This window comes from Pagrus major, chromosome 18 (genome assembly GCF_040436345.1).
Source record: "Pagrus major chromosome 18, Pma_NU_1.0".
NCBI lineage: Eukaryota > Metazoa > Chordata > Actinopteri > Spariformes > Sparidae > Pagrus > Pagrus major.
The window spans coordinates 18,223,669-18,244,806 of record NC_133232.1 but is presented as its reverse complement, the minus strand read 5'-3'; the positions used below and the strand labels follow the sequence as shown (position 1 = coordinate 18,244,806).

The 21,138-nt window shown below is 40.6% G+C and overlaps 2 protein-coding genes across 3 annotated transcripts; both read right to left on the bottom strand.

Annotated features, from left to right (window-relative positions):
- Positions 1–43: 43 nt before the first annotated feature.
- Positions 44–6,421, bottom strand: hprt1 (hypoxanthine phosphoribosyltransferase 1). The gene is made up of 9 exons (XM_073486422.1): positions 6,216–6,421; positions 4,083–4,189; positions 3,535–3,718; positions 2,182–2,247; positions 1,499–1,516; positions 1,327–1,409; positions 1,079–1,125; positions 833–909; positions 44–749 (listed from the first exon to the last, which is right to left on the bottom strand). Exons 1-9 carry the CDS (start codon positions 6,240–6,242, stop codon positions 702–704), a joined length of 657 nt encoding a protein of 218 aa, XP_073342523.1. The 5' UTR covers positions 6,243–6,421; the 3' UTR covers positions 44–701.
- A 4,207-nt stretch (positions 6,422–10,628) lies between these two features.
- Positions 10,629–19,196, bottom strand: phf6 (PHD finger protein 6). 2 transcript variants are annotated; one of them, XM_073487719.1, is made up of 11 exons: positions 19,085–19,196; positions 16,722–16,877; positions 16,206–16,307; positions 14,395–14,528; positions 14,249–14,295; positions 13,978–14,135; positions 13,711–13,854; positions 13,493–13,597; positions 13,264–13,397; positions 11,594–11,723; positions 10,629–11,451 (listed from the first exon to the last, which is right to left on the bottom strand). In XM_073487719.1, exons 2-10 carry the CDS (start codon positions 16,851–16,853, stop codon positions 11,594–11,596), a joined length of 1,086 nt encoding a protein of 361 aa, XP_073343820.1. In that variant the 5' UTR covers positions 16,854–16,877; positions 19,085–19,196; the 3' UTR covers positions 10,629–11,451. The 2 variants fall into 2 exon arrangements, with proteins under 2 accessions (XP_073343820.1, XP_073343821.1); XM_073487720.1 differs by lacking the exons at positions 16,206–16,307; positions 16,722–16,877; positions 19,085–19,196 and adding an exon at positions 15,580–15,656 and having other exon boundaries at positions 11,363–11,451.
- Between the last annotated feature and the right edge of the window lie 1,942 nt (positions 19,197–21,138).

Sequence of the window (21,138 nt, the reverse complement as noted above, 5' to 3'; positions counted from 1 at the left end):
AAAGTAAATTGGCTGCTCACTAAAACTCATCAACAAGAGGATATTTCATCTTCAGCATACTCGTGTTTAATTCAGGACACCTTTTCTACAGAGTGTATCTCAAGAAAGTGTTATCACACAGCACAGCAATCCAGGAAGTGTGTCGTCCAAAAATATACATGCAGATGTCAAGAAAATGTAACTCTTTTAGAGTGCCCCTAAAACAGCTGATGATAGTTTGAGGTAAAAGTAAAATTACAATAAAAGCAATATTTGTTTAAATATGAGGTTGTCAAATCTGGATGTGTAGCACGGTTGTGATCATGTACTTTAAATTAGCAGCGTTGCTCTTTATAAATTACTCCATAGCTTAAAAAAATAAATCAGTGTGGGGGCGTAGAAGTATTATACTAATTTCAGGTGAGGCTGGGCTCCATGCTGACTAACCCAGATGTGGTTATATAGCAATCAATTTTCTCAAAGTGTAATCTGTGTGTGTGTGTGTGTGTGTGTGTGTGTGTGTGTGTGTGTGTGTGTGTGTGTGTGTGTGTGTTGCTAAAGCAGGCAATGCAACTGTCAGGACTATCGCTCCATCAGTGTATCCTCAGAGACCCTGAGCAGGCAGAGTATTTTTATGACACAAATATGAAGTAATAAAATATAAAATGAACCGCAGAAGGACATGATAGAACCATTCATTAAAAACTGTTCGGAGGTGCTCTTCACGCCTTGTACTTCTCCTTCCCTGTTTCACTAATGACGCAGATATGCTGAAACAGAAAAGGCATCCATGAGTATTGCAGCATATTGTTGATTTACTCATTAAGTTTCTTTATCTATCTGAAATACTTACATTTAGATCTCTAAAGTACTCGTTGTAGTCTAGTGCGTATCCAACCACAAATTTGTCAGGGACCTCGAATCCTACAACTGAAACAAAGGGATAAATAAATCAGTTACTTGTCTTTGTAGTGATATACTAAGAGTACTGGAATTAAGTATGCAAAGCCTCATTTAAAACGCACTTTCAGGCAACTATACTGTGTATCCAGTACAATACACCAACGTCTGTTAGAAACATTTAATGCCTTGAACTCACAGTCCGGCCGGTAGCCAACACTTCTTGGTGTTCTCTTCACCAACAAACTGAGGACAGAAAACAATAATCGTCAATAATAATACTTAAAAGCTGCCTGAAACACTGATAAAAGGGACACAACAGTCAGAGACTTGCCATGAAAACCACTACCATCTGTTGTTTATGATACATTCAGAGAAACATGATCACGTGGTTCCACAAGATGGAGTAGATCGTACTCAGAGGGAGTTTCAAAGGGATCGCGTTACCTTGCTACTTTAACCATTTGGGGATTGTACTGTTTGAGGAGCTGCAGTAGAGTCTTCATGGTCTTCCCTGTGTCGATGATGTCCTTGAAATGGAGCACGAGAGAAGCTCATATCAGCAGTCTTGGATTAGAAAGCGGTCTAAGTTACTAAAGAAGAAAACATCTGTACGTACCTCCACAATCAAGACATTCTGTGGAAAAAGAAAAGGATCATTATTTTAGTGAGGAAAAAGTGAACTGGATACATTTTAGTATGAAATTGAACTCAAACGAATTGTATTTGCGTCTCCATCACTGTGGCCCATTTACAGCTGGTATTAAAATGTGATCTGTATCCGGCAGATAAGGAAAAAAGACAAGTTAACACAAGGCGTAAATACGTCTTAATCAGAATGTGATCAGATCTGCCTGACCACATCATTATGTAGTCTGCTGTATATTGACTTTGGTAGGCGTAAACGCACCGTACAGCGTGTTGGCATCTGCACACACCATAAAGTTGATACAAAGAGCGAGCAAGTGAGAAAAGCTGAAAGAGAGACGCTTCTCCTTACTGATCACACGTCTATTCTGTGCTCAACAAAACTGTGTGACAAATGAAAGCAAGTATGGGGCGGGGAATGAATGATCCACGGTAAGAAATTACTCATGCGTAGCTTTTGCTCTGGAGGACAGAGATCTGATCTAAATGGGGATAACAAGAAATGCCAAAAATACCAGGTGTAAACACAAAGGCAAGATCGGGTTATTTTTTATCGGAGAGCGTATCTGGACGTGGATCTCATTTTAATACCAGGTGTAAATGATCACAGTGTCAACACATATCAACACAACATAAACATGCTGCTCTTCTTACCTTGCCCGTCAAAGTAGAAAGGTCATCTCCACCAATCACTTTGATTTCACCTGTCGACTGGTCGTTCTGTGAGGACAAGAAGGGACGCACACTTCACATTATATGTTGTACAGTGGTAGAACGTCTATTTAAAACAGCTACATATGTTGAATATCAGATGGTATGTTCGTTGCATATGCATCAAAATGCACGAACCAAGTTAAAATTATGTATATTTATTGTTTCAACAAAACACATTTTGTGTATCATTAAGTGCGTTTCCATCCATCTGTTGTGTGCATTTTCATTTTGTGCATAAAAAAACTGACAGGAAATACTAGAAATTAAAGAATACAAACAAAAACATGAAATATCCCAAAAAAGTTGGCTGCGGTGGAAAAGCTGGCGCATCGTTAAAAAGAAAATTCAGCAAATCAAAACAAACATGAAGAATGAATCATGACGGTCATGATGTATGTGAGTCATCGGTCTCCAAGTGGTCAGCGTGCTCGTCAATGAGTCAACAAGAGGCAAATTGCAAAGCTCTTTGGATAAAAGCACTATTTAAAATTCAGCCATGTTTCATTCAAATAAAATCCTAATATTCACATTCCGGTATTGGATGGAAACAGGAACTGATATGCATTTTATTTTGCAGATTGTCTGGAAATTTGGTTAAAAGTTGTGTTACATTTGAATAGAAAACCTGGTTGCTGTCCTGAAAAATGTTTTCTTCCTTATAAAACATTTATAAATCTAATTATCCTACACTGTTTACATCTATTGTTGCTAGCTTGAAGTCTTCATCTTTCCTCCTCTTGCTGGCACACTACGCTTCTCAGCACCAACAACTAATGATTAGCGCATTCTCAAGCATGTGTGCCCTTAGCTGCGTTTCCACAGCACATGGTAATTTTAGTCCCAGCAACAATTTTACAAAGAACAACTGGTTCCTTCAGCTATTTACTGTAAATGTTTGCTATGTAGTCTAAAGACCTGTGAAGATTTGGCAAACTAGTCCACTGACACATGAGAAACCAGATGGCTGTTTTTACACGTCATTTATGCGTGCAACTATACAACAATGACAAACATCGGTCCATTTGTCACATGCTTTGTCCCATATTGATTTGTTGGAGCACGATTAACAAAAAACAAACCAAAGTATTTGTCCTTTTGGAAAGTACAACACCTTGAGCAAGGACTGTTTGAGGGGTAAAATAGTGTCGCTGAAACTCAATATAGACCCTTTTCCCTGCGATGGGAACAAACTGAGTTCCTCTAAAGGTTCCTAGTTCCTGGGGAAAAGTATTGCAGTGGAAACCTAGCTTTTGTACCTAATACAAACAAAATGGTGAAAAATGGATAGATTACACAGTAGCTCTTGAGGCGGATGAAGTCCACTGTCATGGGGATGGAGCGGTCACTGTTCCTGTTCAGGGCCTTGATGTAGTCGAGCAGATCTGCAAAGAACTTGTAGCCCCCTTTGAGCACACACAGGGCCACGATGTGGTGTCCCCCCATTTCCTTCATGATTTCTCTGGCCAGCCTCTCTGTCCTGCGGTCACGTGAGAGGGGGGGTGGGAGAGACAGAGAGAGGATAGTCAGCTACGTTTGTGCTACAGTCAGCATTAGTTCCCATTTTCTCTCTGTTTGAGTCAGCGGACATAGCTGCCATTTCTAAAGCACTCCAAAGTATAATAACACCAGAGATCCAGTTAACACAAAGTACCAAAAGATTATATTCCATTAATCATAAAATCCCAAATCTGCTAATAAAAAAATGTGATCTCTTACTTCTTATCATCAAATCAAATTTGAGTGAGTGTGTGCGACTTTATTTAAAGTTACCATTAGTGAACATCTTCCAACAGGGCTTTTGTCACAACAGACTAGTCGACCATCACCCCTGACAAACCCACCTATCCAGGATAAGTCCATGTGGTATGTAGACCCTCTCCAGGTCAGAGGCATAGTGCTTTGGTATGCAGAAAAGGTCCAGGTCATATCCCTGCTCGTCATCACTGATCTGAAATAAAACCCGACAGAAAGGGGTTAAAAAAAATCTCAAGGGTGTTACCTAACATGGGGCATGAGGCATTCATCCGATACAGGGCAGTACGAGGGTAAATGGTGAGGTCAACGGAGGTCTACTTTCCCACCGACTCCCTCATTATATTTTACTGCCTCTGTAAAAAACATCATCCAAGCACAATGCTGGATTCAATAACAGACAGTTGTCATCTTAGATTCTTAGAGGAATCTTTCCATTTTATTAATCATCACAATGTCAGTGAATCCTTCCCTTCGCCGCCACTTAAAGTCTCTCCTAATTAAAAATGTTGACCAAATAGTCTTTCCAGAAATTACATATTATGCCAAGTCTTTAACTGGAAGTTATTTCTTATGTTTTTTTAAATCAAATTTCCTGCTCGAGCTCAGGCTGCATGCCACATGAACCCAGACAACATAACTGGTATCATGTGACAGCCGAGAAACTGGTGCCGAGCTCGAGGTGCCGTGGGAATGATGTGAGTGACTATAGCCGCACTCAAAGTATTTACAATGGGGCAAAATTTGGTTCCTAAGTCACAAAATCTCACTGCTTTACTAACCACTGGATTGCAAAGCGTCACATCATATGTGGTTAAACTCGAACAAAGCATTCCTCCTTGTGACCGCCAAAATGAAAAAAACATGCCCATATGTTTGGGCTACACCCTTTCAATTCCAAATAACAATGACTGTTACCGACCAGATGTCATCATGGTATCACGAGCCAAAGGAGTCTTTTCTACTGTTACACACATGCTTGCTTCATATTATATAAGAAACAAAGCTGGACAGTAACACGCAACTCAGACAACAACTCGATGAGTCTGAGGTCAATGTAGGGGCAGACAAAGTCCAAGTTTGGCAATGCTGCACTGTGCAGCTAATTTCATTTGAAATGAGGCACACGGGGATCTGCCACTGTAATGCCGTATTAGCAAAAAGTGAATTTAGCTTCAATACAGCGTCAGCAAGTGTGTCTGCCAGACTGATGGCAACCAAACCAAACACAACCAAACACTGGCTTCCGAATGCTGGAAATGTCCTGGAAAGTAGGCCACACTGGTTTATGTTTTATTTAATCATTCCACTATAGACGCCATCATAGGCCGGTCCACTCATCTATAATATGTATGACGAAATGCACACAGACTGCGCACAGGCAGCATCTAGTGCTGAGACTCAATCAGACTTTTCTTCCTGCATATTTCGCTCCCTGAAATGCTGCTCCAGATTAGGTTGGAACAACTCTCACAGGTTCAACTGGACAAACAAGTAGCCTTTTAGATATTTACAGGTGGAACCATTTGTTGATGCCATTTCCTCATATTATTCATCTTTAGTCTTCTTGATTTGCCAAAGGGAACAATTTATTCTCATTTCTCTCCAGAAACAAAACAACCAACCAAACAGCTCTTGTCCAGATAAGCACTATTTCACAGCTGCTCCTGTTTGAAAATGTAACCCTTATTCTTCTCAAACATGAGCTTGTGAGTAGATATGAAGTCACATTTGGACCAGCTGTATCTTACACACAGAGGAAGCTCAAACACGCCCCCTTGTTTGCAGCTCGTCCGTTTGCGTTTGTCTGATTGTAATTGCGTATTAGCGTGTAATTATCACTAATTAAACTCGTACCCTGCCCTCAGACACGTGATCCCAAACATCATGTTTTAATGAGTCCATCCAGGAGCGTGTCTTGCGTCACCTACGCCAAAGCGTGGAGAGCGCGTGTCTGTGACCGTCTCCATAGCCGCAGGCCACGCTACGTTGGAAACACAATGCATTCCCTGTTGTCCACAACGAAACGTGTTACCGAGGTGAGCACACACACAGGAACTTAACTGTTAACATCGCACAGCGGCTGGGAGGTTAGGTGAGGTCTGTGGCGCAGTGTAAGGTCGCAGGCTCGGCGGTGTACAGCGTGTTTCCAGTGAGCACGTCAGGAACCGCGACCGCCTCCATTCTCTTAATTCACTCCCGGTTGTTGAGGGGGCACTTACCACAACACAGGGGCTGGATGTCGCCATGTCCGCGTTGGTCCCTGCCGGTCGGTTGTATTCAGTCTACCGTGGTCTTCAGAGCAGAGAACACAAAATGTACTCTCAGTTTGATTTCGCGGACTCGTCACCCTTGTGACAGCACACACACATGGAGGCAGCTAGCTCGGTTGCTACAAGAGGCTGCCGTCTCTTTCCGGGCTGCGGCTCTACTGTAGCTCTGCCGATGTGTACACGATGACGTAGGAGCGCGGCGGGCAAATCAAATGAGCAGGAACGGATAAGCCCCACCCCCTTTGTGTATGTGTGTGTGTGTGTGTGTGCGCGCGCCTGAAACCGCTGCATGAAGTTCACGACTAAAGCAGTAAAACTCAACAATATTTGCTTTTAGGAAAATACACCCCTGTTTTTGTCATCTGGACCCGTCTTGGTACAGGTGTGGATATAAATACACATCAGCAGCAGCCACAGGTCTGACTCATACAGTGAAGTCTGCAGTTAACCACCGTGACCTTGGACTTGTGAACAAAACTACTTTTCCCTTTTTAGGGCAGGTTGGGTTACACGTGGTGGGAGAGCATGCTGATGATAGCAAAGGTACATATAGATTTCATCAGCTATGGGCGGGCACGGTTGCAGCTATTGTTGTGAACACCCAGTATGCATCCAAGTTATTTTTCTGGGTGTTAGTTTGATCAATTTAGGAGACTTCACATCCTACAGTTACTTAGAACAAACACACTGTGCATATTTAAATTGCAGAATACAGTGAAAACTTTTAAGTCAAACAAATAAATGCATAATAACACCATCAAGCCGACCGATAATTTGTAAATTAAAAAGATAATTTTTTTTTTTTTTTCAGGAAAATTGCGGTTTGTTGTAGTTAAAGTCAAATACCATCTAGTTTTATGTGAAACCGCTCAGTGAACTACATCATGGCCACCAATTCAGGACAGAAAAGGTATTTTAAAAGAAGAAAATCACAATAAATCTGGCCATATTGCCAACTGCAGTTATGTGAAAGGGTAGTTTGTCAGTTTTGTGAGCTGCTAATATACAGGAGCAGCTCTACAATGTTCAAGTTACAGGTTTTGGTGAGCGTACAACAAGACGATGTCACTAATGCGACTGTTGGGTGTGTAGTCTTTATAATTACGTATTTTCTTTCTTATATTTCATCAGTTTTATGACAAACTGCAACTTTATTGACATGAAAAAAATATCTTTTAAATGTGAAGTTCATGGCACAATTCAAACAATTCATCAGTCAGCCGATACTGGCCTATCACAAATATTGTAGTATTGGCGTATCAGTTGTGTGATATTTGCTGTTACTGACACTTTTATTTTTTAGATAACAAAATGCAGAAAAAAGATGCTTGAGGTAAAGGTGAAGTTTACTCTTTAAGTGCGGTTATTAGAGCCTGACTGACACTCAGTTAAACTTTTATTGTCTAAAATGACATCAGTGCACTGAAACTGTAAAACTTCACTGGGAATTGAATAATTATAAATTACCCCAAGCATCTTTATCTGCATTGTAACATCAAATAAAGGTTTTCATATCGGCCAGATACGGCAACACATACTAGTATACTAGTGTACTAGTACACTAGTATATATACTAGTGTGTATATATACGTTTTGTTATATACGTATCTTTGTCAGGATTGTTTGAAATCACATTTGAGGGATCATTGCAAAAGATGTGTGTTTAAGTACAAATACATTGTGAATAAAAAAAATAAATATTGGTCTATATATCGACAGTGGAATTTCTTTACTCCGTAATATCGGTATTGGCATCAGCCCTGAAAAATCTAGTATTGACCGGGCTCTGCGATCATCTAGATCTTCATGCTGGGACATATTTACAGAATCTCAAATCAAGCAATCAATGCAGTGACAACTTCCTATGTCTGTAGCATTTAGCCATGTTAAGGAACATGCCCGGCTACTGACCCGTTCTGCTCTGCCTCTGATCTGCTGTCGTGCCTCTGACAGAGTAGGTTAAGCATGCCAGTCCTACAGTGATCGCCGGCATCCATGGATGTGTTTTAAACTGGTGCACAATGCCAAACTGAATGAATACACAGGACACACTACCTTACAATCCACTATGGTTGTAGTCATTCATGCTGTGAGTCTGATCACCAGCTTATGTGATTGGCCATCGCAGCTTGACATCGGGCTGCATTTCTCCAAAAGTTGAGTTGGTTTCAACATTTTTGCCGCAGCCTGCTATGTTTTTTCTTCCTGAACCCACTGCAGCCAACAATGCCGCAGCCGAAACAGACTACCCTCATTAAAATGAATGGGAAGATCTGTGTTTTCACTGCACCACCTGAGTTGGTATGAATCCACCCTTAGCTGTGGAGCAACAGTGTGTCCACTAGCAGAGTTACAGCACTACTTTTGGTGTCCCCACCTGGAATTGCTCTCGGCAGTGGCACTCTTAAAAGTTGCAATTTGTCCCTCTGCACACATTGGATAATTTCCCCTCAGTACAAAACTGTACATATATTTCTTGAAGTTGTATAGTCAGTCTGTAGTATGAAACTGGGACACGGCATAACTTCAATTGAGCTGCACGATACTGTGAAATAGCATGTGGATTCTGTAATATATTTTTACAGAATCTGCAGTGTACAGTGTTTTTAAGGAAAAATAATATAACAGTGGTCGATCTGCAAATTTACCAAAGAAAGCAATGTCCCCTGTATGTACTACCACGCTCCAACACAGAAATGGCTGGGACCAGTGAATGGACCCTGCCGTAATCTGCTTTACTTCAATGCATGTTTATGAAGAACGTCTTCACTATTATCACCATCCTCCTGTTTCTCACGGGTAGTGGAGGCATCTTAATTCGTGCTAGCTGCCTCTAGCCTGGTAACGTAAGTTTTAATGTTAGCCTCCTGGCTTTTTAAAAGGCTACATTTTACTAAAGCAACAATAAATAAAATCGTTATTTTAAAAGATAAATATATAAACAATTCTGCATTACTATGTCTAAAAACGACTGGACATTTGTTATATATTATGTTGAGTTGTGTACTTACATTATCACACACACACAGAGAAATCTACAAGTTCACTAAGGGTAATGGTGCGTTTCATTTGGTTGCCCGTCACTACTTCCAGAATAGTGAAGTCAGCGAGGGAGACTCTAAACTTATTGTGAATAAAACATTAAAACATTACCTCATGTGTAAACATTTGTGCCTGAGTCCTGTCATTTTTTCAGCAGTGGTGGTTGTTTAATGGTGTATTCACCACCAGCAAAGCAAATTTGACTGCAGGATCATTTCTGTTTATTTGAGTTACTCTGCAGTGTTTATCAAACTAGCCAGACTACTTTACTGTACACCAGCCACAAGCCAAAGCTAGCAAGCAACAGCAAACACCAAGGGCGTGTCTTGGTTTGTGTGTTTATATTCAAGTCAACTCTTGCTGGACTCAGCACTCACCAGAGACTCTGGTTGTCCCTCTTCTTTTCACCCTCTCCTCATGAATTAAGTTTATTTCCCCTCCAGCTCCAGTCAGCAGTCAACATTACAGTACATTAACACCTGACAATGGAGGTCAGCTCCACGGATCGCTGCTGCAGTCAGGTTGATAAACAGGAGTGAGGATAAATCCACTTTTTAATCCCAAAAGTTATAAAATCAAGTTATTAGGATGAACATGATTATTGCTTGCCTCCATGTGCCCCTTTAGTGGCTAGACCACAGAAAGCTGTGTAATACTGTTAAAATCTTACCTGTTTAGCTTAAGTTTTACTATAAATGTGTTTAGTTTACAGTTGTTTGTGACTTCTGACATGAGCTACATCAACATGAAAGCTGCTTTACGTGATACACTTTGATTAAAATAAGTGTTAAATAGCTCTGTATTCTAACAGTAATCACCGTTATGTTTGGTCAGTAACCATGTCTCTCTTCCTCCTGCTCATGCAGTAAAAGAGATTTTTTTTTTAGGTATGCCCACTTTATCCAGTCAGGACAGAGATCTAAAAAAAAAGGCGGTCCTGTCTACTCGTGAATGCGCAGAGAGCAGGATCATCCTGTTTGCTGTTATGTCTGGCGATTACCACTCCAGCTTTAAGACTTTACTCTGATCACTATCAACATCTTTATTATCAACATATACTACATTAAGGTCTTTAAGTGCATATGATTTGTACACTGAAATAATTTAAATGCAAACGCATCCATAAAAAGTACTTTAATTGCAGGAGGAATGCTCCAGATGTGAGCATGTTGAGCCTTACTGTTGATGGAGCTACCGGTCTGACCTCATGACACTGCAGCTACAGCTGTGCGACCTTGAACACCCTATAGCCCACCATGAATACTTCTTTGTGTTTTGAGGACCATGTGGACACATGAAAGACTCAATTCACCCATTAAATGTGTAAAATAAAATCTTCTATTTCCAATCATTAATGGATACATTTGTAGAGATACAAGTAACAGTACATCAAACAAAGTCAAGCCAACTCTTCTAAAGAGCTCTACTTTTGCCCTTTAGCCACTAAATAAAAAAACACCACCTTCAACAGTGGAAAAATCCAAGTGCATGCTGGCAAAACTTGTAATCGTGACTGTTTGAAATCCAGATATTCAAAATTACTCATGATGATAATACAGTAGCAAAATATTACATATCAAGAAAGAAAGGCTAACATCAAAAGAGTATTAAGACATGATTACAGAAACAAAGTAATCAAACTGCACAACTTGATAGAGAGACGAGTAACAAACAGACCCCTCTTAAAAGTGAGTCCTTTAGAAGCTAAGGAAGAGCAAGAATGTGTCGATTTCAGCAAGTGTGGGTTATGTGACCTGTGGGGGAAATGGGCAGTGAGTGACAAAACATCTGTCCATCAGCTCTTAATAACAGCAACAATACATGTATTTGAAACTGAGCCCATAGCTGACTCATGGGAAAGACTGGCCATGGCTTTTCATGATCCTGCAGCAGTCCAGTGCTCTGCAGAGTACCACCAGTCTGTGAAAAGCTCATCCAGCCAACATAAAACAGGGTCTCATGAAGATGTCGTCTGCTGCGCATCAGGACATCATGTCCATTTACTGGAAGAAGCCGTGTGAAGGGCTTGTGGGAGCTTGTAGTCCACGGCATTGTGAGTAGGCTAAGATTTAGTATAAAAAATATCGCTCCCTCGTCTTTGAGTTCTTCTATTTTCACCCCACGTCACATCCAGCAGGCCAAACTGAAATGACAGGATATTTTTAAACTTTTCTTTTTGGAATGGCTCTGGTGCTGCAACCTCATGTCTGACATTAAAATGTGGACATTTTGTAGTTTTAACAATATTTTTTATGTGCAACTACCACAACCACAAATAAACGTACCTAGTTGCCATTCACTTGCGTTGACGGTGTTCCACCGTGATCGATTGCTGCCCTCTCCCTACTGCGATTCTCTCGTTCTTCATCTTCCTCGTCCCTCTCCTCGTTACCACTGTGGTTCTTACAGTACAGTCTAAAAAAGAAAAAACAACACACACACATACAGGAGAGTGTGTAAATAAAGAAATACAGTAATTGAGGTTTAAAGACTAAGGTCAGAGTTACCCTATGGAGTTTTTTATGCATTGTTTTTATGAGTCGGTCCCCCCTTTTTTCGCTACTCTACTGATCAACAGCCGGCGGAGGGAACACACAACCAAGAAATGTGGATGTAGTAAGTCTGGAAATACGAAGACTGCAAATTAGCTCACATGGATGTAAACCATGCACAACCAACCCAACCATGCCTTTTGAAGAAGGAAATGTGACATGTCAGGCCTTAAGGATACACTCAATCCATTTAGTCGAGCAACGCTAGCTCCATTCACACTGCCTTTTCAGTGCGGGAATCAAGCGCCGATACTCCGCCTCGCTCTGTGTCAAAGTTACAGATGCGGAGAGGAGGACAGTTTTGCTGTGGCTCCGATCCGCCTCCAGAGGTAGTATCAGAGCCCCAGCAGAGGCGAGCCGGCGTCTGTGTGAATGTAAAAGACGGAGGCGTGGGACAGGGGTGTGTCGGTCTGATGGTGTTCACAGTCTGACAGTTAAACAGATACTTCACTCATCAAATAAAAGAGAAATGTCCCACACTTCAACCCACAAAGCAACGTTACAGGACCAAACAACAGTAATATGGTAACTGGTAGTGTCTTTGGCAACTTATGAGGAAAAACATACCGCATCCATATGTGGAAAAGTTTCCACTCTACATCACATTTCTGCCTGAAAAACAGCATCTTTACCCGGCAGCAGAGCAAGGCGGCTCCTGCAGTTGAATGGTGGTGATTATGTGACGTGATTCAGAGCAAAACACTTTAACTCACCATGTCTGTGTCTCCTTCCACTATTGTGTTGTTGTATTTTACGGTCTCTTTCCCCCAGAAAACAGCATCCCCCCCCCCCCCCCCGAGTGACACAACACATTATAACAGCATCCATATCATTATACAGTCATTACAGTCGGCGGATACATGTTTAGATCAACAAGTGGAAACACGTTAAAATGTCATGTCATGTCATGGATGTCAACGTCATGATGTGTACCGTCAAGCCTCTTTTGGTTCAGTGTGAACAAAAAAAAAAGCCTTCGTTGCGGGGATAATGTGAAGTCTCTGTGTGAAAAGGGCTACTGAAGCTAATCCGAACCGTTACTAAAAGAAAACTCGTCACTCTCATGCTTATTTGTTAAGGGGTGGGATGTGGTTTGGGTTTGTCAGTTGCTGTGAAGCAAACCTCACTTCTATAATCAATACATACCAGCATGTGACATAACAGAATATAACTAACTACAAATCATTCCGACAAAAGCAGTCTTTGAAAGGGGATCATAAGAGCTGTGATCCTGCCTGAGATGACCATGTCTACAATTTTCTCAGAATCAGGAAATGTTTTACAAATAATGGTGTTCAAAGGATATTTGTGACTTTCTGGATGTTTATGTCAAACTTAACATTAAAGAGCAAAGGCATTTTATTTCTAAAGGAAAAGTGTTTATCTGTAGAAGTTGGGCTCACTTGTAGATGCCACGAGCCATGTTTTCAATGTACTTGGCTTTGTCCTGAAGGCCGCAGTGGTAGTGGTAGGTCTTCACACATGCCTTGATTTCACACCCAATGGTGGCACCCAGCTGAGTGCAGAGCGTACATTTCTGGAAAACATCAAAGCCGAAAATATTTAGGTAAAAAATTATGCATAGTTTCTCCTACAAGGTTTTGAAAACTCCTGTTTGACAAGTCTTCCTACCATTCTTTTCCCCCTTTTAATTTCCTGGATAACTGTTTTCACATCAAAGTTCCCAAATTCAGCGCGTGATGTAGTGGTCAGCTGCACCGTCCCCGATGAAAAAAGCTGGAAGGGATCATAAATTACAGATAGATGCAAGTGGTAGTACTTTAAATGCACATTTATAACAAAGTGTTCATAAAAAGAATTCCCCACACATACACACACAACAATCTTACCATGCACTTGTAGTGTGCAGCCACTTTTTTGGAGTTATCGGTGTGAAGCATGCCCCTCGTTTCATTCTCTTCGTCACCAGCGTGACAAAAGCCACAGCGCTGGCCGCCGTCTCCCGGGCTGGCCCGCAGAGGTGACCTGTCCCGCTAGATCACATATAAAAACAAGAGGTCATGTCAAAAAGTCAAAAACAATAGGCCACGCAGAGCCAACAGACCACTCAAGTAAATTTCAGCAATTTTGTTTGTGAACAGATGCTGTTGCCTTACATGGGAGGAGCTCTCCTCATCTGCAGCCTGTGAAGTGGAGGAGCGGGAGTCTTCCGATTGGCCACGAGAGCCGGCCTTGGCTCTACCCTTCTCAAACCTTCCTCTGCCTCTACTTTGTGGAGGCGACGAGTCTGAATCCTCCACACCTCCTTCTTCATCTGTGGTATAAGCATTTACATTACAACAGATTTTAAACTGATACAGACAATCATCATCTTCAGAAGAATAGCATGTAGCCTCGTGGTACAACAGATGTTAAAGCATACATTACCTTGAATGCCATCCTGAGAAGCATCCCGGTGTTTGCGACAGTAAACGCTGTGTTCAGGACCAAAGCAAATGCATTTCAATTTACGTAAACATTCATGAAAAATGTCTTTATTTGTTGCAGAAGATTCCAAATGTAAAGGGACTTACAGGTAAATCCCTTGTGAGGGATTCTCTTTGATCTGGGCTTTATCCTTCACAGCACAGTAATAGTGATACGTCCTCCGGCACGTCTTCACATCACAGCCGATAGTGGCACCCGGTCGGTGACATGAAGAACACATCTAAGAGCGGAAAGAAACACAACTACATCTTTATAAAAAATGTTTTTAAAAAAGCACATGCAGCTCCACTTCATTCAAAATAGTTTGCAACTTGTATTGTGATTTGTCGATTACTAATGTAAAATGTGATATCACAATGTGGCTCTGAATAATTATTTCTCTCATGAGGCCCTGACAGGCACAACTGTCTGAAAGGCCATATGCAAATAGATATAATATGATCATCCCTGTGGGGAAATTAGATTGTTGCAAGAGAAAAAGAAATTAAATTCAAGAGGAAAGATGTTACAGAGAAAAGCTTGATAATAATAATAGACTGTAAAATAAAATTTTATGCAAAAATACATTACCAATATGAATGAATTGTTAGCATCTAAAAAACACTTTTCAGTATATATTTCACAATAAAGAACCATATACATATAGGTACTACAGGGATAGTTATGTGTATAAACAAACATTGTACCTGTAAATATATGGATAATCTTTTACTGAACAGTATTTAAGTATGATATAAAGTAATGGAATGGAATCAGCAATAAAAAAGTACCTAAAATTGTAATGAATTAAATTAATTTGAGTGCAAATTAAATTAGAAAGGATGCCAATAAGATTAAACTGCATTTCAGTGCAACATTCCTCTCAAATTCATACAGGAAAAAAAAAAACACATTGAAGAGCAGCTCAGTCTTACAGTGACCACTACTGCTCACACACATACTGTGTACAGTGCATTCAGAAAGTATTTCCGACCCCTTCACTTTTTTTTCTTTTCTTTTTACATTTTGTTATGTTGCAGCCTTATGCTGAAATTGTTTAAATTACTTTTTTTCCTCATTATTCTACACTCAATAGGCCATAATGACAAAATGGAAAACATAATTTTAGAAATTTTAGCAAATTCATTAAAAAGGAAAACGGACATTCAACATTCAACTCACATTGACATAAGTATTCAGACCGTTTAACTCATTCTCTCTTAGTTGAAGCACCTTTGGCAGCGATTACAGCATCGAGTCTTCTTGGGTATGACGCGACAAGCTTTGCACACCTGGATTTGAGGATTTTCCGCCATTCTTCTCTGCAGATCCTCTCAAGCTCTGTCAGGTTGGATGGGGACAGTCAGTGGACAGCCATTTTCAGGTCTCTCCAGAGATGTTTGATTGGGTTCAAGTCAGGGCTCTGGCTGGGCAACTCAACGACATTCACAGAGTTGTCCCGAAGCCACTGCTGCATTGTCTTGGCTGTGTGCCTAGGGTCATTGTCCTGTTGGAAGGTGAACCTTTGGCCCAGTCTGAGGTCCTGAGCGCTCTGGACCAGGTTTCAATTAAGAATATCTCTGTGCTTTGCTCCGATCAGCTTTCCCTCAACCCTTACTTATCGCCCAGTCCCTGCTGCTGAAAAACACCCCCAAAGCATGATGCTGCCACCACCATGCTACACTTCAGTAGTTTTCAGATTAGGGAAATGAGCCACAACCTGTTCAGTCCACATGTCAAAAAAATCTCACAGGCTGGATGAGCTGAAGCGCTTTCGTTTTTCGGCCTAAATTAAAGATAAGATTTGTTCTCTGAGAGTGCCGGAGTTTTGTTCATTATTAATATCTCACAGGAACACATCTTCAATGCTGGCCATGTAACACCCCGTCTCCACTGAGAATGAAAAGTGGGTACCTACCAATTTATTTCCCCTCTTGATCTCCTTTTTCACATCCTCAATGGAAAATCCTCCGATGTTTTCACTGTCTGAGTGAGATGTGACCAGGGCAGAGGAGAAGAGCTGCAGAGGACATTTAGAAAAAGGATAAATTGGTTTGTGCAGTCTGATGATGATGATGGTATGTACAATATCTGCATTTTAATTCCCCTTGACTACTGCTGATGCACCATATTCCACAGTAACACGAGGCTTTCATGTGTTTTCCTAGCTTCAGAGCTGATTTCACAGTGATATATTTACAATTTATGGATAAATCACTTGTTTCTGCTAAACATATTTACTATATCTATTTAAATATTTTTTTTCTCTTTTTGCTTTATAAAATGCAATATTTTGTATGCTTCCCCCTCTCGCTTCCATAAATTTCACAATCCTTCAGGCTCAACTGTATTCTGCACATTTTCATAAGGGTTGCAAGTAAGCATGACCCTGTCTTGAGTCTGTCTTGGGTTGAGAACAATGTGCTCTCCTCACCATGCACTTGTGGTGGGCTGCCACCTTCTGGCTGTCGGACATTAGCAGCTGCCCACACTCCTTGTCACGGTTGGTTCTGCAGAAGGCACATTTAGGCAGCCGCGCTGCCGCTCCTTTCCTCTGTCCTGACATGACCGAAGGCTTTTCTGTTTGCCTCTAATGAAAAAGCAAAACAAAAACACCACAAATATGTTCAGGTCAGAATAACAAGATAGCCTTGTATGGCACAGGCTGGTACATAATTTTAAATAGATATAAATTAAGCAGCTATATAAAAAAAATAATTGCTCAATCAAACTCAATCATCAGGTAACTATACATTACCATGTCACCAACAATATCATTAAAACAGTTTTCATACTCATCCATGCATTCATCATTTATCCATCCTATAATCACAGCTCTTATCTGATTCAATCTGGCTGCCACAATACTTTTAAATGTAAACAGTATATAGGTGATGCCCAGAGTCCTTGGCAATATAGATAACATGAATGATGAAAATGACGGCCCAACATATTAGCAGTAACATAATATGAAAACAAAGTTTTGTTATTAATGTCTTCATAACTTGGGATAAACATTTAAATCCAGTTAGTCAGTGCTGTCCAACATCCCTTACAGATTTGGTTGTTTAAGAGTAAAACTGTGTTCTGGAAAAAAGTTCTTTCACTGACTAAATGTGAGCATTGTGAAATAATGAATAAAACCTTTTGGAAAGGAGCCATTAGGAACTCTTTCCCAGAAACAGCTGGAAACAAAACTTTGACTCAACTACTGCTGCAAGTAACTCCAGACCAGAGCAGCGAAAGTAACAAAAGTGTCCTTAAAAACTCCTGGCTCTGATGGATCACACATGGCCCCCACACCGTTTGTTGCAAGATTGCAGTTTAACACTTAACAATAAGTTCCCCATGGCCAGAATACTAAAAAAAAAAGTGTATGCTAAAATTGCTCACCAATGGCAGTATTTTGTGAGATATTGCTCATGCCTGAGGGGGGTAATCAATAATGTTGTTTTTGTTTCATCATGGAACAATTGCAGGCAACATCGGCACAACGCAGGCTGGCAACTGACAACATTCACCAGTCATTCCAGATCTAAATCAGATTAAACAGGAACAGGAAGGGGAATCAGCAGCAGGACTGTGAACCCGGAGGATCAGATGTGATTCAGCCCATTTAACCTGCACATAGGGGCTACTTTAAATCACAGACAACCCCCTTATGAGTAGTTTCAGTGAAAATGATGCAACATGTTTCCTATTTTGCATAAACGGTCTGCTTCAGAATCCTGCCACATCTTGAAAACATCCTGATCTGCAAAAACAACATTATTCAGTAGAAATCTGCAATTTCAGACTGCCTGTTGTGATCAGCAGTGAAGACATACACACTACCAGGAGCTGCCTGGGATGATTTAAATGTTGAATATTGTTACTGTATCTTTTTCAGCTGCATTTTAATTAAAAAGTTTTAATGTATATTAATAAAAAAAAAAAAATATTTTAAATCATGCAACACTGTATTGTTTGGAGGAGAGGATCATACCTCCAAATGTGTGCTGTCATTTGCAGAGATAGTATTTGATGCTGTCCATACTGCACTGGAGGCGCCACAGATACATTAAATACGAGCATTAAAAAGATCTATTCAATCCTAAATAGTCCACAAACGAAAGTGGGTGTTTTTAAAAAAACATCACAATAGCAGTGTGCTGCGACGCCTTGATAGAGCCATTACAGCCATGATAGCAGGGCCAGGATTTCACTGCGGCGGCTACAGCAGCGGAGCCAGCGTGAAAACACACAATACTGCCCGTGTAAATAACACCAAATATCCTTTATTTCACCCTCTGCTCTTCACTCACAGTCTCCCACAACACAATCCTCTACTACACGGCGAGGTTGTGGTTCATTTGTGCCGAGAACAAGAGGAACATAAAAAGTGCTTCAAATTTCTCTTCCAAAGTTTTGAATTAAAGGGGGTGTGTGTCTCTTTCTCCACTAAACTAGCTATAACTGAAAACAATTTCCACTATGAACATCTCAACGCCCCGAAACCTCTCACAAGGCCTTTTCATGAGGGAAAATAAAGGTCGACGGTAGGAAAATATGACTCTTCGACATTGTGTTTTCTACTGAAACCCGAAAAACTGCGAATATTTCCCTTTAAATGTGGGAAATTATCATGACAGGCGCGGGTCTTCGCAAACCGTTTCGAAGTAAAGAGCGCCATACGTGATGTATCCCTGTGAAAAGAGAGCAGCTCAGCTTGTACGCCAGCAATACGGCCCCAAACGACAATAGGCCATAAAACAGCACGGCTAACATCCAGCCGCCGGTACACAGCTCACATCTTACCTGCTGATATTATCTCACAGCGCCGAGACGGTCGAAGAGATGGAAAAGTGTTCCGAGCAGTGGCTGTGTTTCTTTCCGTCCTTCAGAACTGATCGTGAGGTTTTCACACACTAGCATCAAGCTAGCTACCGTGTGCTAGATAGCATGACTTCCTGGTGGGGCTTTCAGAATAAGAGTCCGGTGGCGCAACCGTCGCTGCCATGTTTCAAACGTGAAAAGATGCAGGAGGTCAGAAAATGTAGGAAGCGAAAGTGCTTTACAAAAATGGATCATGAAAATTACTTCACTTCTGAAGTATCAATATCCCCAAAGCAGGTATTACCCAAGGGTGGGCCATGCTTCATGCAGATTTGGAAGAGGTTTATCTAACACTGTATTGTTATGTCAGACTAATGACAATATGAGTTGTTGCAGCTATTTTAAGGCCTATTTGTTAGAACAACAACAACAAAACAAAAAAACGTGAAACAAGTGTCCCCAACAGACCCTGTCAGCTGCAGGGTCAGTGTGTAAAGGTGCACTATGTAGTTTTGGGGAAGAAATTTTAATCAGAAGAAAACGATCTTCTTTGACGGATTTTCTTTTGTTATGCCTAAACAAACTAAATACACAAACTCATTATAAACGACAACACAATTTCATACAGTTTTACTTTGTTTATATGTGGCGGGCCCTGCCACCTTCTGAGCCTCAAACAGTGTTCTGGGGACCTTATTTTCCTCTGAGAACAGCTTGTTTATTCAGTTATTGAAAAGATAAATATGTCTGAGTTTCAGTCCAGTCCAGATTAGGTAATATCTATCTTATCTACCTATCTAAGCAACATGATGTAACTTTTTACTTTAAAGTCCATATAAAGCAATAATAAGGTTCAGATTTTCTCACATCACAGACAGATGTGCTATTAACCAACCATGAATGACCAAAAAATAATAGCAAAATAAGGTTTCAAAATCATTTTATTAGATTAATTAGCAAGGGGCCTTACATCGATCCTTGTGGAGCACCTTTATCAACAATGTTGGACTTGAGGCAGGACAGCCAGAACAAGGTAGTTAATCCCTTTGTGTGTGGTACTGCCTGAACTGTAGTGGCTCAAAATCACAAAGCACCACATGTAATACGGTTTTAGTCGTACTTGTAAAATGAGCTCCAAGGAAATGGACAGCATTTGTGAGCATGTTTGCAATTCTGAATTTTAAATCTTTTTGCATAACAACACAGGGATGCATAATGTGACATAATGAGCACAAACCCTCTGCAGCTTTTCATATATTTTTCAACATCTGGCTTGGATTTCTGTTTGGAGGATGCTGAAGGGTGGTTTCAGCCCACAGCGTCTGCCATCAATTGTGTAGGGGGCATAATGGTGGATGCTTAATGATATGGGCATCATATGGGAACCATAAGGACTAAAAATGTTCAACATGGTTAAACTATTTAGCATATTATAAGAATAGGCTTTAGAGTACTGGCAGTACCATTTGGGTGGGTGTTTTTTGAGTTGCCTTGCTGAGACTGTGTTGAATCTATCTATCTATCTATCTATCTATCTATCTATCTATCTATCTATCTATCTATGACAAAGTAAAACAGAGATGACATGACAGATTTGGATAATCTATATCAATTATTTATATTAAATCCTCATGATTGTTTGAATCAGATTACGTTATTTAAATAAATTAAGATGATATCTTTTATTAACTCCAAGTGAGAGAATATAAAGATATTGACGAGCTGATTAGGGAAATTATTATTATTAATAAACCTAATACTAATAGGTATAAATATTCTCATGTGCTTCTCAAAGGATTAATTTCATTTGGCGACGTTTACTGATGTTGAATTCCAGTCAGGAGAGATGAAAAAGTCTGAAATCATTAATATTATTGAACACTACTTTTTCTCCTCGTCTTTTCTCGAGAATTTAGATGCGCTTGATTACAGTTACGGGGTAGTCCGGCAGAGGGGGCTTCCCGGGTAGCGTTTAATCTGTCCACCCACAGGAGTCACGCGAGCCATGAAACATGCGCACCTTACAGCGGAGAGGG